Raw genomic sequence first — 17,104 nt, 5'->3', positions numbered from 1 at the left:
ATTATTTTAAGGTGAAATTGACATTGGTAATATGCAGAGTTTCTTTAGGTAGGATATGCATTATTTTCTTCTCGTGGTGTAGGTATAAGTTGGTATCTGTAGTACTCTATTACCCTTTATACTCATATACTCACATGGATAGAATGACACATAATCTTCCATCAGTAAACTGCTCCTCCAAATGTCTTTCCTATTCACATGGTCTGCTAGTCTCTCCTAGGGCTATTGTGCTTGAAGCCCCTTTTTCTGGTTTATGCAGTCATAAGACATAGGCAGCTGGGTATGGTGGATCATACCTGTAATCCCAACACTTTTAGGAGGCCTAAGTGGGAGGAGGCCAAGAGTTCGAAACCAGCCTGGGCAAGATCCTGTCTCTACAAAAATATTTTAAAAATTTTAAAAAGGAAGGCACAGGCAAAGGAAAGCTCTCTGTGTATCATCTCTCAGACTTGATAAGATTGACTTCTTTCTTTTAGGTCTATAGGAATTTTCCTATTGTAATCACATTCCTTCTTTTCAGTTACTAGTGCTGCTAATACTTTGGCTTATCTAGGGTGATAGTTGTCCAGGATATTTTCCTCAGCTTTTTAAGAAAATCATCTCTCTGCTCCTTGGTCACAAAACCTTTTAGTACTAATATTAGTATTTCTTTTTCTTGCTCTATAAATATAGGCATTAGGCTGTCTTACCCTTATCAACTACATCCTTCCCCCCTCCCTTCTTTTCCTCTTGTCATTTCATATTTTTTAACTATTTTAGATCATAAAACCTATGACCTTCATAGCATCTATGTCCTAGCTGGTCATCCTCTCTAGCCCTGCCCTATGGGCACTGGGGCTTTTGGGAGCCTGGGGTTTAAAGGAGCCGTGACCGGCTTTCCACCCGGTCTGATTGCAGGTCATGAACATGCAGTGCACGGGGAACCTGGACCTGATCCCCTTGCGGGGACGGCGCCGCAGGAGGTCAGGAGACCTCCCCCGGCCTTCCCCAGCCATCGGCGTACAGCCCTGGGCTGTGTCCACCACTCACCTGGCGTCCTGCACACAGGTGTCCCTCCCTACCTCACCTTCCTGTTTTGCCTTCTGTCTTTGCCTTTTGGGATCTAGAAACTCAGACACTATCTAGATGGGATGAGTGTGTGTTGGGGGTTGAGTGATTGGGCCCTTGTGGACATTTTAAGAATTCTGTTTGATGTTTCTAGGAGTGAGATAGTTGGAGGGGAGGGCTTCCTTCTTGGTTCAAATAAGAAATGTAGTATAGTATGTAGTATGGTTATAGTAGCCACAACTGTCCCATAGAAAGAAGAGAGGGTGGCCAGACTTTCTTATTTGTGGCTGTGCCATTGTGATTGGCTTTCTGAGTCTGGTTGGGGTATAGGCACAATTAGGAAACTCCACTCTGCTGAGAACAAGGAATGGTTGAATAATTATTTCGCAAACTCAGATTGGGAATGGGAGGGCTGTGGGGACAGGTATCTTGAAAATAGAAGTATTTTCTAGTATAGAAGGATTCCTTGGTTAGTTCCCTCCATAAAGTATTTTCTCTATTCCCTTTTCATCCCTCTTCCCCTATAAATCCTTTCGTTCTTCCAAACTTTCTGACATTGCTTGGCTTTATAGGGGCAAGAATTCAGGACCTGGGCTTTATACTTCTGGGTTGAGGTGGCAAAATGATTAATACAGAGTCCTTTTTCTGCAGGTACTTTCTGAGACTTCATCCTCAAGGCCTGGTGGCTACCGGCTCTTTTCAGCTTCACGGCCACCCACAGAAATGAAGCAGAGTGGCCTAGGTATGGTTTTTTCCAGCATTTCTCATCTATTTTTGGAAAAATTGTCTGTCTGTTCTTCAGAGTTTTATTGTGGGAAATCTTTGTCATGGGATTTAGGACCATCTAGTCAGTGGAATCGGGGGCGGGGGGGTATAGGGAGGATGAAGTGGGATCATCCATAGTTAGATGTGAACTTGGATCTCAGATAATTGTTCCATCCCAGGAAGGTGTTTATCTCTTGGTTTTCTATACCAACGACATTTTCCTGGTCAAAGAGCATTTTTTTGGCTTTCCCTCTCATTCCTTATCTGTCCCTCCAGTCTAGCCCAGACCTTAAGGGGCCATGGAGACTCTGAACCTTCAGAGTTATCAGGGACAGAGCTATAAACAGAGGTACTTGCAGCCTTCATAAATATCATATTCCTCATTTGAAGAATTGTGCCATGTCTTCTCCTGAAACCTGTGTTTTTCACATCCCTGCTCTTGCCCTTCCTACCACCTTGTCCTTTCCTCCATCATCTCCTAATCCTGTAACTTTTTCCCCTTCCTTCTGAGACTGGTGTAGTGGCAGAGGCATCTCTCGGGACTTTGAGGAATTATCTTTTGATTTTTTGATCCCTGGAAAGGGGTAGAGAACATCATTCAGCATTTGATAAGAACACAGACAGCAAGAAGGAGCAAGCCTCAGAGGGTATTGTATTCTTTGGGTGGAGGGGGGCGGTCCTTGGGAGGAGCTATCTCTGAGCACAGTGCCTTGTGAGCTAGTAACTAGAACTGGAGGTCAGAGATGATTGTGTGGGGTCTGGACTTGGTCCCTGGCTCTTTCTATCTTGTCCTATTGTTCTATTTAGTGCCTCTAATTCTTCTGTTGCCTTTGTCCTTGGGACCCAATTTCTTGGCCCCAAAATGATCAGGTTTTGGACCAGCAAGGGGAGTAGAGGTTTTGTTAACTTCCCAGGCTAATTTTATGAGAATAAGTTGCCTTCTAGATTCCTGAAATGAGGAAGATGGTTTGGGTCATGAGAAATAAATGACAAATGTGTAGATCTGGCCAGGTGCAGTGGCTTACACCTATAATCCCAGCACTTTGGGAGGCCGAGGCAGGCAGATCACTTGAGTGAGGTCAGGAGTTTGAGACTAGCCTGGCCAACATGATGAAACCCCATCTCTACTAAAAATACAAAAATTGGCCAACACGGTGGTACATGCCTTATAATCCCAGCTACGTGGGAGGTTGAGGCACGAGAATTGCTTGAACCCGGAAGATGAAGGTTGCAGTGAGCTGAGATTGTACCACTGTATTCCAGCCTGGGTGACAAGAGTGAGACTCTGCCTCAAAAAAAAAAAAAAAAAAAAAAAATAGTGTAGATCCGTGACATGGACCTCTCCTCCCAGAAGTTCCAGTAAAGAATAGGTTTCAGATAGACTAGAAACGAGGATAGGTGTGTCTAGGTATCAGATAGACTAGAAATGAGGATAGGTGTGTCTGGCCCAGTTAAGTGGGCCATGGGAATGCTTTCAAGAACAAGGCAGAAGTATGGACATGGAACTGGTTGACAGATGGTAGTGGTAAGGTAGAGACCACCCTCTAAGATGATCTGAGGACTGGGCAGAACAGAGTTGGCACGACTGCACCAGAAACGTATTCAGTGGAGGAAGTGTATGTAGGACAAAGCTTGGGGTGGTCTGGGATACAGCCAGCTAGTTTTAGCTTCTCTGAAGAAAAGCAGTCATATTTAGCAACTGTTATTACTCTCTGGAATCTCATTCCAGAGCGGGTTTGAGCATGAAAGGTAGAGGAAGTTGCTTTATAGAGGAGAGGACCTGAATTTCAGCGTGGAAATCATCAGCCATCTGAACTTCCTGATTGCTCTGGTGACCCTGAAATCCTGGGACCCCAAAACCACCATGGTCCTTTCTTTGTGGTCTCAAGGAGAATTGACCTCCTTTGCACTCTATCCATTTCTCCTATAAATGTTAAGTCCCAAACCAAACCCAGGGTCTTGGCTAAGATGGATTTGGAAATAGAGGGGCAAATCCAGAGCACTTGGGTGTCAGTCTTGTTTATTCTTTATTCTTGACCACTCTGTCCTTATAGGCTGTAGTAGGAAAAGGGACCATGGAGTCCTAACCCTCCTCTAGATCAGCTGTTGGGGACAGTGACTGATATGATTTATTTCCTTCAGAGATTATTCAAATTTTATTTAATCCTTTCATTGGCAATGGAGTTCTTTTTGCTTTCTTTGAATTTATATGTGTGGGTAACTGGCTTTGAACATAGGCTTACAAGACGATAAGCAGAAAAAACATGTCTTTTTGTTGTTGTTTCCTGTATTCCTTCTTAGTAGGTGCTCATCACATAATAGGCATGCTCTACATATAATCAACTTACTCTTCACATGCCCTTCAATTTGCATCCATCTTGACTTCAGAAACTGTGCTGGTTCCTAAAAAATAAGTTATTTACTTTCTAACAATATAGTTGGTCCTCAGAGTCAGGAAACCTGGATTCTACTCCAGCTTAGCCTCTAACAGACTGTGTGACCTTGAGCAAAGGAGGTCCCTTTTGGATCTCAGTTTCTTCATCTCTAAAATAAGAAAGTTGGACTGCATGATCTGAGTCCCTTCTAGCTTAAAAATTTCAATGAGGTTGGGGGCTGTGGCTCACACCTATAATCCCAGCACTATGGGAGGCCAAAGTGGGAAGATCACTTGAACTCAGGAGTTAGAGACCAAACTGGGCAACATAGTGAGACCTTGTTTCTACTACAAATAAAAAAAATTGTCCAGGCATGGTGGTGTGCGCTTGTGATCCAAGCTACTCGGGAGGCTGAGGTGAGAGGATCACTTGAGCCTGGGAGACCAAGGTTGCAATGAGCTATGATTGTGCTACTACACTCCAGCCTGGGCAACAGAGTGAGACTGTCTAACAAAAAAAAAAAAAAAATTGTGGCCGGGCACGATGGCTCACATCTGCAATCCAAGCACTTTGGAGGCCGAGGCAGGCGGATCACCTGAGGTCGGGAGTTCAAGACCAGCCAGACCAACATGGTGAAACCCTGTCTTTAAAAAAAAAAAAAAAATCGTGAGTCTTATTCTTTCATTCTTGGGAAAGGTAAAAAGGCCTGAAGGGAGGGGATGTTGGATGAATAACTTAGGAAGGATTGGAAGGGTGCCAAGTGAGTGCTCAGAACCCAGTCTCTAGTTTCATTCAAAGCCTTTTCCTTTCAAATCTACAAGGACTGGATTTCTGGGTTTCTCAAGCCATATATCCAGGGTAAGGGGTGCTGAATTAAATCTAGGAGGAATCTAGAGGGACCTATTATTTTAACATTTCTGAGAGCCACCTGGAGAGCAGTCTATCCCTTTCAGTAGCTTTGAATCCCCTAATATGACTAACCCTGCATTTGTAGTGGCCTCTTGTCTCTGCCATGTAGCTCTTCAGAAGAATCCCCCTTTTGCTTGCCCACTGTGACTATGGACAAGTGTAAAGCCATTTGTGGTTATGTGGAATAGCCACATGGTGGTGGCTGTGAATGGCTGTGTGTGTGTCTTGATGTTATCATGTGAAGTTGTGTATACTTCTGTATGATAGTTGCAGCTTTATGTGGCTACTAATGCCCTCCCGGCCTTGCAGGCTCACAGTGCACAGGGCTGTTCAGCACCACAGTGCTGGGTGGCTCCTCCAGCGCCCCGAATCTTCAGGACTACGCCCGCAGCCATGGCAAAAAGCTACCACCTGCCAGTCTGAAGCACCGAGATGGTATGTGGGTGGGTTTTGGGGGATAACTCCTTTCTTCACTTGTCTCTCAGCAAGGACGTAGCTCAAGAACTATTCATGCTTAAAGATGACACTGACCTTATAACAAATTTTCTTCATCAGTAATAGATGAGAGAAGGAACCAGGACCCCTTCCACCCCTCCATTTGCATTCCCTCTTGCCATAAAAAATACTACTTATTTATGCTTATCCCTTCATAATCTCCCACATACAGTCCTGCTGCATCAGTTTGTACTCTTTCCTGGATTCTGGCCTGTAGGGGTAAGGACCAAAGAGGATGATGCATGGTTAGGAAGAATGTAGTGGAACCTCTATTAAAACCAGTAAATTTGGTTTAGGGAAGGGAATATTGCTCAGCTAAAGCAGAAAAGATAATATGGAAAGAGTCTGGGGGAAGGGTTGAATATTTCTATGAAGATTTTATTTCTGAATGACCAGAAAGAGGACATAGTGGTAAAGTTAGCGTTGTTTGTAGAAGTGTATTGTGGTAGAGATGACACATAGATTCCTAGGAGATTACCAAAGGAAAAGAGATTGACGTGCTAGCTAAAAATCCAAGGGGTGGGGAGGGGAGCAGATCAGATAAATAACTTTAAAGAACAGAATATCTTGCGGGCAAACTCCAGAGCAGAGGGTGGGGACAAGGGTGGGTATAATCCCCATGATGTCTTTTCTCCCCAGAGCTCTTGTTTGTCCCGGCCGTAAAACGATTTTCTGTGTCGTTTGCAAAGCATCCGACTAACGGTACGTTTGCTTCTGACTCAATGTCATTCCTCCTCACCATGTCACCTGTAGACACTTAACTGAGTTTTGACACTGACTTTGCCTCTCCTTCCACTGTGTTGACACCCTGCTGTCTCTGAATGAGCCACTCACTAAGTGTCCCTCCTGGGATGGTTTCCTTGTGACAGCCTTAGTCTTGGCTGTAGCCTGGCTGCCCCATCCCTTTGGCAACTCAGGGTCTTACTTCCATAATCACCATCATCACCATTATGTCGCTTTTGTCAGCATCACCACCAAAACACTGATTAAACCTCTCCCTTTCCTATCACATGACTGCCAGGCTGTGTACAGATATGATGGTTCCCCTTCTTAGGATGGAAATAGTGTTTCCTAGATTGATTCCATTTCTTTTCTTCCCTCATACCCCTAACTCCTCAGCTTATATAATTTTGATCTTTCTGGTTTTTCTCCAACTCTTTTGTTGGGGTGGATGTGGATGACTAGTTTGTTCCTCTTTGGAGCAATGCTGCAATTCCCAGCTCCTAAGCCTACTTATAAGGGTGTTGGTCTTGAGTATATAGTTTCCCATCTCCATATTTCTTTCTCCTGCCATTGTGTGTATTTTATGTGGCTCTTGTGCTCCTGACATTTGCTTTATGTTACCTCTAACCTAGTGCCTGGGCCTCAAAAACAAGAGCCCAGGTTGCTTTGGGATACAAGAATAAAAAGAAAGGAGTAGGAGGTAGTAGGTAAAAGAAAAAGGACTGTACCTTGAGTTTTTTAAATGTAGTTTCCATGTGGCACCAGCCTACCTATGATAAAGCTATCGCAGAGAAGCTTGAAGAGTTAAGATGTCTGTGGGGGATGCTAGGGGAGCTTAGGAATGAATAATATTTTAACAACATTGAAGAACTGGGTCTGCCCACACTAAGGTGGGAGAATTTGGAGATCTCTATAAAGCATGAACTGAAGGGTATGGTCACTTTGTAGGGTATAGCAGGAGAACCCAGGCTCACTCTCTTTCAAAGTTTTATCCTTGGTATCCTTAGTTGTTTTCTCTCTGTATTCTATTTTGTCTTCAAGGCAAATCTAGGTTTTTTTTAGATATGATTTTCTTCTATTCAAGAGCTAAGACTCCCTGAGGGAAGTAAAATTAGGCTGGCTTCCTGACTAGAAAACCTCTATGTGCTAATCTCCTATTGTTTAGCAAGTGGCAGCTGCTAGATTTTAGCCCAGTCAGGTTGTACATCTTCATAAAGCACTGCTCAAATCTCTCCCTAGGTTTACCAGTCTATGCTGGCTCAGTTTATCCCTGCCCCCAGACTCCCATTTGTGCCTGTGGCAGGAGTCCCCATTCAGAGCATCATGGGTGTGCCTGTTCATTTAGCTTCAAGCTCTTTTGGCCTTCATGTGCCGTAGCCATCTCCAGAATACAACCTGATGCATCAGTAGTACAGCCTGGAACTTGGACTTAGAGTCCACAGTATAGTATGAGGAACGTGGGCTCCTGAAATCAGAGCAAATCACATATCTCCTAGTTCTTAGGTGCCATAAGAAAAGACCCAAATCCATAAAACAGATCTTCAGACCTATATATCTCCAGTTCCCTAAAGCCTTGTTTAGCAGCCTCCCCTGTTGAAGAAGAATTAATTCTGCCAAAAGGAGGAGAGGAAAAATTAGCTGGAAAATGCAGGTATTGTGCAGGAAAACAAATTTAAGATCTCCAGTACCCTGCACACTTCCTCGGGGGTCTTCTGGCCTCCTTTGTTTTTCTTGTGCTGGAGCTTGGAGGCTAACATGCTTAAGAAGCAAGAATCTGGGCTCTACCTTTTGACAACAGGAGAAATTTGGAGTATGTCACTTGCTGAGGAAGATTATCTAGATTCAGTTTAACCCTCAAGAAATATGAAGGCACTCCTCCATGGCCAAGATCTTGCTTGACTGACCAGCAATTATAAAGTGGATGTTTTGTCTGTAGTTGCTTTTGGCAGATTAGTCAAGCAGGTCCATCATCACCATCTCCTTGCCATGATATTTGGCTTTGAAACAGCAGCTGGAAATACTGGACCTGCCTTTGGAAAGGCGGCAAGGCAGTGTGTCTCCACACTTTGATGAGAGAGCAGCCCTCCTCCTATCCCTGCCTCTGTTCTGATGAGCTGTGACTATATCCAGCACACCAGTATAGCCTGTTACTAAACTGCACGTTGAACTCACCAAAGTAAATTAACAAAGTGCGAAAAACTGTGGCTCACTCTCATCCAGAATGTCAGTGTGTGCCCACTAGATTTGTCAAGCCCGTTATCTTTTAGGAACCCATATAACTATGTGACCATTGGTACATACAGTTAGTGCTCACAAGACTAGCTTAGGTACAGCTGAAGTCTCTGCTAACATCCAAGCTAAGGTCTCTGACGACCACATGGGATCACCTTGTGAAGCCACTTCTGGAGTTTGGAGCAGTCATCCTCAGCTGCCTTGATTCTACCTTCTCTATACCACCATCCTGTACTCAAGTTCTTGTCCATCCTCACATCATGTTTTAAGATCCCATACCTTTTCTGTAAGATCTTTCTCTATTGTTCCTCTTATAGCCCTCTCCACATGGCTTTGACTGCCTTCAACCTTTTGTAGCTGAATTACATGCTTCCACAAAGTTTGCCAAGTAGCTATAATGAGGGGTTCAGAATCAAAGCTTTTTCACTCACCAGCTGAAAAAAGTACAGTTAGACTCACCAGCAGTGGGAAGAAAATATAAAATTATCTAACTTTCAGCTTCTGTAATGGATACAGTATCTCCTAAGTCCTAAGTTTTATGTATACTTTTTAAAACTAATTGTTTAAACAAGAGTAAGGTAAAGGCTGGTTAGTCAATGTTGGTATTTTCACATATTGATTCCATTTTTTTACACGTACCCTTTTAAAGGAGTTCTACACCTGGTTTCTTGCCAGTCTCCTGTGTTATCAGCCTAATACCATCCCTGTCTTTGGCTATCCTAGAGTCTGGTCCAGAAGGCCTGCCCTTAAAAAGAGCCTTTTTAGCTTGACTATCTTTATTTTTTATTTCTTTATTTTCTCTTAGCTTGACTATCTTGATACCCAATATCATTCTTGACACTCTTCTCTGAGTGACTTTGAACTTTTTCATTTTTATCCCTACTTCATAAATCCATTCACCTGAGAATGCAGGCCCTAAGTAGGGTTTATCCAATGATGAGGGATCCTGAAGCTGTAGTCAAGGCTCCCAGCCACAAAACTGCCAGCTCACCCCTGTCCACAATGATGTGACTGCTGTCTACAAGCACCGACTAAATTATGCTCAAGGAGGAAGGGGAGGACATTGCTATATGATGAGGTCTCACTTATCCCCTCTTTCAGACTCATTGTGTGATGACACTACTCTTCTTCCATGCAAGAGATGCCCAGTGGCTCTGACCATCTCTGCTTCTCTCTTAGCTCACCTTGGATCTGAGTGCCCCCACCTCCCAGTAATGCTTGTGCTATTCAGTGCCCCCCTCATTGTCTCTCCCTCTTCTCTTTCTCTATCTTTGTGCTTCCTGCCGTGGTCCCCTCACCCCCTCCAGAGCTGCTGGATGACCAGCACCCTGTGGTCCGGTTGCTGCGCAGTTTTTCCTCTGACTGTACAGGGGGCCGGCCAGTCTCCTTGGATGCCACGCTGGCGCATCACCTGCACCAGTGCTCCTACCACCTGCGCCTCTTCCGGAACTGGCTGCGCTCAGGCCAGGATGACCCCGAGTGCCTCTACGGTACCCCCTGCCACCAAGCTGGCTGCTGCCGCTACCCTGGCTGGGACTGACTGCTTTGCTTTTTGCACTTCTGGCAGGAGAGCCCACCTGTTTCTTTCTCCTATTTGCCTTAAGGTTATGTAACTTGCATTTAGTTGCTTGGATGGGATTGGGGCTGAACTGCCTGGTAGCTGTAGCATTGGCTGCTCATCCCCTTCCTATTCTCCTTTCTCACCTCCCCCTAATGTTACTCATTCCCCAATTCTGTTCAATACAGGAGTAATCTCTTGCCTTGGAATCTGTTCTTACCACTCTAACCCTCTACTACCACCATCTTCAAGTCCAAATGTTTTTCTAGCCACCCTGAGGAGCTAGAGACAGTATCTCTCCTGCCCTCCTCCCACTAGATCTCAGGGGAAATTGAGGCACAGAGGCCTCAGTTGTATCCTTGGGGCAAACAAAGGCCAGAAGTTAGAAGATGGTCAAGTATAATCCTTTTGAGTTATGGGTTTTAGTCACTGGTGAACAGGAGGCTATCTTGCATAGACACTATTGTCCCGCCTACCCTTAGTCCCTTTAAAGAGATGTTGAGGAGGCATAGGAAAGATTGGGGACTGAGAAGGTGGTTGGAATGTGTGTTTCTTGAACCTCCAATGGGGACATTTTTTTTCCATCACCAGTCCCTAGTATTCAGGTTACATATTTATGTTTGCCCTTGACCCTACCCAGATTGATAGACCTACATTGGAATTCTTGGGTTTAGAGCAGAGAATCAGCAGAAAGATCCTAGCAAGTCTGGAGTTTTCTAGTAGATCAAAAGGGTGAAGCTTTGCTGTGATGGAAATTACCAAGAAAGAACTTCCATCCCCATCCTGTTCATGCATGTGGTTTTCCTGGGCTGAGCTTCATGTGTATTGCATGTCCTCCAGTTTGCATCCAAGTATTCTAGCCTTTCTACCCATATCCTAAATTTGCATGAACCCCTTCTCAGATTTCATGTCCTTCTCCTTAATCCGGTTCTCTTATTCATGATACCCGAAATCTGCTGTTTCTTCCCAGTTCCCTATCTCATGTTAGATCTGCAGTTTCACTCCTTATCTCTGGATCCTTGTTTTATTCCTCCAGAAAGTATGAGAGCAATGTTGGTGCTTACCCTACTGGGATTCTGTTGATTTTTCCATGGAACATTGCAGGCTCTCCATAGGTAGGATGAGAGGTGATTTGATTCACCTGGAGACCTTAGCAGGTAGATGTTTTAGGAAATCTGGAGGTGAGAAAAAAAGACTCCCCTAGGGGCTCTAAAGAGTTCCCTCTCCTAAGAGTCTTGGATACCCCACACTTCAAAAGCCACGGACTCTCCTGATGGCTCTCAGGGATTCTCCATGCTTCCTTGGCCAGTTGGGGTATATCTGGCAGGAATAACATTGACTTTGCCCATCTCTTTTCAAACAGGATTTGAAGGGTGTTCCATGGTGCCTACCATCTACCCTCTGGAAACACTGCATAATGCCCTTTCCCTACGTCAAGTGAGTGAATTCTTGAGTAGAGTCTGCCAGCGCCACACTGATACCCAGGCACAGGCATCTGCAGGTATGGATATTTTTATTTTGTACCTTTCTCTCTGTCCCTATTCCCATTCTTCCTAGAATATAAGAAAGTAGTAAATTAAAAAGCTAGTTAGGCAGTCCACAAAGACACAAAAATACACTTAAAAATGTATAATTGCTGGCCAGACACGGTGGCTCACACCTATTATCCCAGCACTTTGGGACGCCAAGGCAGGTGGATCACCTGAGGTCAGGAGTTTGAGACCAGCCTGGCCAACATGGTGAAACCCTGTCTCTACTGAAAAAAAAAATACAAAAATGAGCCGAGCATGGTGGTGTGTTCCTATAGTTCCAGCCATTTGGGAGGCTAAGGTGGGAGAATCGCTTGAGCCCAGGAGGCGGAGGTTGCAGTAAGCCAAGATTGCACCACTGCACTCCAGCCTGGGTGACAGAGACTCCATCTCAAAAAAAAAAAAAAAAAAAAGGATAATTGCATAGGCCAACTAAACATCATAGAAATATCACTCCTTTCTAAGGTAATTAATTTAACATGATACCAATAAAAATATGGTTTTTCTAAAATCAAACGAATCAGTTCTGAAATTTTCATTGAAAAATAAGCAAGAACAGTGAAGAATGAGCTGGGTGTAGTGGCTCATGTTTATAATCCCAGTGATTTGGGAGGCTGAAGCAGGAGGATTATTGAGGCCAGGAGTTCAAGACTAGCCTGTGCAACATAGTGAGATCCCCCCCATCTCTCCGGAAAACAAAACAAAAGCTAGGCATCATGGTGTGTGCCTGTAGTCTCATCTACTTGGTGTGTTGAAGTAGGAGGATCACTTGAACCCAGGCGTTCAAGGCTACAGTGAGCTATGATCATGCCACTGCACTCCAGCCTGGGTGGACAGAACAAGATTCTACCTAAAAAGAGAGAGAGAGAGAGAGAGAGAAGTGAAGAAAACCCTGAAAAGAAGAACAATGAGCAAATACTAGCCCTACCACATTTTAAAACATTCTATAAAACATCATTTTAGTTTTGATCTTTGCAATCCTAGCTCACTGCAGCCTGGAGCTCCTGGGCTAAAATTATCTTCCTGCCTTGGTCTCTCAAAGTGCTGGCATTACAGGTGTGACAGACTTTTTTTTTTTTTGAGATAGAGTCTCACTCTGTCGCCCAGGCTAGAGTGCAGTGGCACACTCAGCTCACTGCAACCTCTGCCTTTGGTGTTGAAGCAATGCTCCCTGCCTCAGCCTCCCGAATAGCTGAGATTACATGCATCTGCCACTATATCTGGCTAATTTTTGTATTTTTAGTAGAGATGGGTTTTTGCCATGTTGCCCAGGCTGGTCTTGAACTTCTGACCTCAGGTGATTCACCTGACTTGGCCTCCCAAAGTGCTGGGATTACAGGTGTGAGCTACCACACCCGGCCAGAAAGATTATTTACTAAATAGACTGGGGATAATTGAATAGCCATTTGATGAAAATTAAAATTGAACCTACACTATATACCATGATAAACTCCATATGGATCAGAAATCTAAATGTAAAAATTAAATCATGTGTTATTTACATGATTTATCTAATCTAAAGGGCTTGTTGATTCACAGAAACACCAAAAAGTAAGCAAAAACTGTCAGAACCAGCATTGTCAGAACTCTGGAGAATAGTCAGAAGATTTGCAGAAACTAGGAAAATGCTGAATCCAAAAAGAGGCAACCTAAAAATGGCAGAAAAGCTGTGCAACATTTTTTACTCACCCTTGCCCCACCCTGCCTCCCTGGCTTGGTTGTGCTTTTGAAGATGACAGCCCATGTTCTCAATGTGGGAACCTGGTTCCTGGTTCCAGAGGGAGCAGAGAAGACCCTATTCTCAAAGAATTTTGTCTTTTCTAATCTGTTGGTGGGCTGCTTGAAGGACTGACCCAAGGTACCTACCTTTGTTTTGCCTAACTTTAACTCGCTCAGGGCAGAAAAGTGGCTGTACAGAGAACATTCCTTAAAAACATTGTAAGGCAAGTGAACAACCTGCCCGGCCTCAGGATGTATTTTTTTTTTTTTTTGAGACAGAGTCTCACTTTGTTGCCCAGGCCGGAGTGCAGTGGTGCCATCTCGGTTCACTGCAACCTCCGCCTGCCTGGTTCAGGTGATTCTCCTGCCTTAGCCTCCCGAGGAGCTGGGACTACAGGCACATGCCACCCCACCCAGCTAATTTTTTGTGCTTTTAGTAGAGACAGGGTTTCACCATGTTAGCAAGGATGGTCTCGATCTTCTGACCTCGTGATCCACCTGCCTCGGCCTCCCAGAATGCTGGGGTTACAGGTGTGAGATACTACACCTGGCCAGGAGGCACTTTTTTTTTTTTTTTTTTAATTTTTGAAATGGAGTTTTGCTGTGTTGCCCAGGCTGGAATGCCACCCCGCCTGGCTAATTTTTATATTTTTAGTAGAGATAAGATTTCGTCACGTTGGCCAGGATGGTCTTGAACTCCTGATCTCAGGTGATCCACCCACCTCAGCCTCCCGAAGTGCTGGGGTTACAAGTGTGAGCCACCAGACCCAGCCAGAATGCCCTTTTAAAAGTGTCCACAAGAGACTCACTTAATTTATTTTTTTTAAAGTTGAATTGGTTTATTTTCTGATTTGCAATTCTTAAATGTTTTGATAGAAAATTGAATATTACAGTAAATATTTTAAGGCTGGGTGCGGCGGCTCATGCCTGTAATCCTAGCACTCTGGGAGACTGAGGTGGGTGGATTGCCTGAGTTCAGGAGTTCAAGACCAGCCTGGGCAACATGGTGAAACCTTGTCTCTACTAAAATACAAAAAATTAGCTGGGTGTAGTGGCATGTGCCTGTAGTCCCAGCTACTCAGGAGACTGAGGCAGAAGAATTGCTAGAACCTAGGAGGTGGCAATTGTAGTGAGCTGAGATCGCACCACTGCACTCTAGCCTGGGCGACAGAGTGAGACTCCATCTCTAAAAAAATTAAACAAAAACTCAGCTGGGCGTGGTGGTGGCTCATACCTGTAATCCCAGCACTTTGGGAGGCTAAGGCTGACAGATTGCTTGAGTTCAAGATTTTAGGATCAGCCTGAGCAACGTGACAAAACCCCATCTCTACCAAAAAAAAAAAAATTAGCCAGGTGTGATGGCATGCACCTGTGGTCCCAGCTATTTGAGAGGCTGAGGTGGGAGGATCACCTGAGCCTGGGAGATCGAGGTTACAGTGAGCTGAGATTGTTCTACTGCACTCCAGCCTGGGTGATAGAGTGAGACCCTGTCTCAATCAATCAATCAATCAAACAGAAAACTCCAGCAGTTTTCTCATTGAAAGACTTACAATAAGGTGAGCAGAAGAAAAGCAATCAAGATTTAGGAAAATATAATAGTGTTTTGTGTTTTAAATTTATTATTTACTCTAACTGCTGGGCATGGTGGCTTATGCCTATAATCCTAGCACTTTGGAAGGCTAAGGAGAGTGGATGACTTGAGGTCAGGAGTTCAAGACCAGTCTGGCCAACATGGTGAAACCCTGTCTCTACTAAAAAATACAAAAATTAGCCAGGCATGGTGGCTGGTGCCTGTAATCCCAGACAAGAGCGAAACTCTGCCTCAAAAAAAAATTATTTACTCTAACAATGTCAGTATTTAATTATAATTATAATGTTAATTATAATTATAAACAAATGAAAAGTCTAATGAGACAGACTTCCAACTTCTACCTTTAACAGTAATTTTAGTAATATTCTCTCATGTTGTTTTATTTTCTAACATATTCCACCTTTCCTTATGCATGTGTGTGTGTGTGCGTGTGTGTGCATGTGTGTGTGTGTATGCCAGGTGTCTTATATTTGACAAGAGTCTCACTTTAGATCCAAGGACACAAATAGGTTGAAAGTAAAAGGAGAGCAAAAGATATTCTATGCAAATAGTAACCAAAAGAGAACTGAAGTATCTATACCAATATTAGACAAAATAGTCTTAAGTAAAAACATTGTTACAAGAGGAGTTGGGTGCAGAGTTGCATACCTGCAGTCCTAGCTACTTGGGAGGCTAAAGTGGGAGGATTACTTGAGCCCAGGAGTACTCTAGCTGGGGAACATAGCAAGACCCTGTCTCTTTAAAAAAAAGTTGTTACAAGTAAGAGAAAGTCATATATTGATAATGAGGTCAGTTTATCAGAAGATAAAACAATTATGAACACATACATACCAAATAACAGATCCCCAAAATACATGACACGAACATTGACAGAATTGAAGGAAGAATTCTACAATGGTAGTTGGAGACTTCACTACCTCCTTTTGTTTATTTTATTTTTAGAGACAGAGTCTGGCTCTGTTGCCCAGGCTGGAGTGGTGTAATCATAGTTCACTGCAGCCTTGACCTCCTCGGCTTAAGTGATTGATTCTCCTGCCTCAGCCAAAATGTTGGTATTATAGGCATGAGCCACTGTGCCCAGCCAATACCCACTTTAATAGACAGAACAACTTGTCAGAAAATTAGTAAGGAAATCCCAGCACTTTAGGAAGACAAGGCAGGAGGATCACTTAAGGCTAGAAATCTGAGACCAGCCTGGGTAACATAGTGAGATCCTATATCTACAAAAAATTTAAAAATTAATTGGGCATGGTGGCACATGACTGTAGTCCCAGCTACCTGAAAGGCTAAGGTGAGAGGATTCCTTGAGCCCAGAAAGGCAAGGCTGTTGTAGTGAGCTGTGATTGTGCCACTGTACTCCAGCGTGGGTGATAGAGTGAGATCCCATCTCTATTAAAATAAAGATGAAGAAGAAAATTAGTAAGGAAATAGAATGCTATAAACCAACCAGACCTAACAGATATATAGACCATTCCATCCAACAACTGCAGAATGCAGATTCTTCTCACATGTACATGAAATATTCTCCAGGATAGAACATATGTTAGGCCACAAAACAAGTCTCCATAAATTTTAAAAGGTTGAAATCATACAAAAGATCTTCTCCAACCACAATGGAATGATGCTAGAATTAATAACAGAAGAGAAAACTGGAAAATTCACAAATATAGAAATTAAACAACATATTCTTTTTTTTTTTTTTTTTTGATACAGAGTTTTGGTCTGTTGTCCAGGCTGGAGTGCAGTGGCATGATCTTGGCTCACTGCAACTTCCACCTCCCGTATTCAAGCAGTTCTTCTACCTCAGCCTCCCGAGTAGCAGAGACTACAGACATGTGTCGCCACACCCAGCTAATTTTGTATTTTTAGTAGCAACAAGCTGTGAGCCACCAGGCCTGACTTCCTTTTTTGTTTTCAATTTTTGTGGGTAAAACAACATCTTTTTTTTTTTTTTTCTTGAGACAGGGTCTCACTCTGTGACCCAGGCTGGAGTGCAGTGGTATGATCACGGCTCACTGCAACTTTGACCTCCAGCTACTCACCTCCTGAGTAGCTGGACTACAGGTGCACACTACCACACCCAGCTAATTTTTACCCCCTTTTTTTTTTTTTTTTTTTTTTTGTAGAGACACACCATGTTGCTCAGGCTGAGCTCAAGAGA

General features: G+C 43.7%; 1 protein-coding gene across 20 annotated transcripts in view; it reads left to right on the top strand.

Annotated features, from left to right (window-relative positions):
* PPIP5K1 (diphosphoinositol pentakisphosphate kinase 1) overlaps positions 1 to 17,104 on the top strand; it is a 58,060-nt gene that overhangs the window by 19,858 nt on the left and 21,098 nt on the right. For 9 of the 20 annotated variants that reach the window (XM_064365976.1, XM_064365977.1, XM_064365973.1 and 6 more), the window contains 5 exons: positions 898 to 1,047; positions 1,699 to 1,789; positions 5,406 to 5,531; positions 6,231 to 6,293; positions 11,468 to 11,605. In XM_064365976.1, the coding sequence (XP_064222046.1) occupies positions 898 to 1,047; positions 1,699 to 1,789; positions 5,406 to 5,531; positions 6,231 to 6,293; positions 11,468 to 11,605 (568 nt within the window). Of the gene's footprint in view, positions 1 to 897; positions 1,048 to 1,698; positions 1,790 to 5,405; positions 5,532 to 6,230; positions 6,294 to 9,853; positions 10,037 to 11,467; positions 11,606 to 17,104 lie in introns of all 20 variants that reach the window. The other 11 variants (XM_064365979.1, XM_064365980.1, XM_012442160.3 and 8 more) reach the window with 7 other exon arrangements.

Source organism: Aotus nancymaae, unplaced genomic scaffold (assembly GCF_030222135.1).
Source record: "Aotus nancymaae isolate 86718 unplaced genomic scaffold, 86718_ANA_hifiasm-v0.15.2.pri h1tg000062l, whole genome shotgun sequence".
Lineage (NCBI taxonomy): Eukaryota > Metazoa > Chordata > Mammalia > Primates > Aotidae > Aotus > Aotus nancymaae.
The sequence above is the reverse complement of the archived record's forward strand: the minus strand, read 5'-3'. Positions and strand labels throughout refer to the sequence as shown.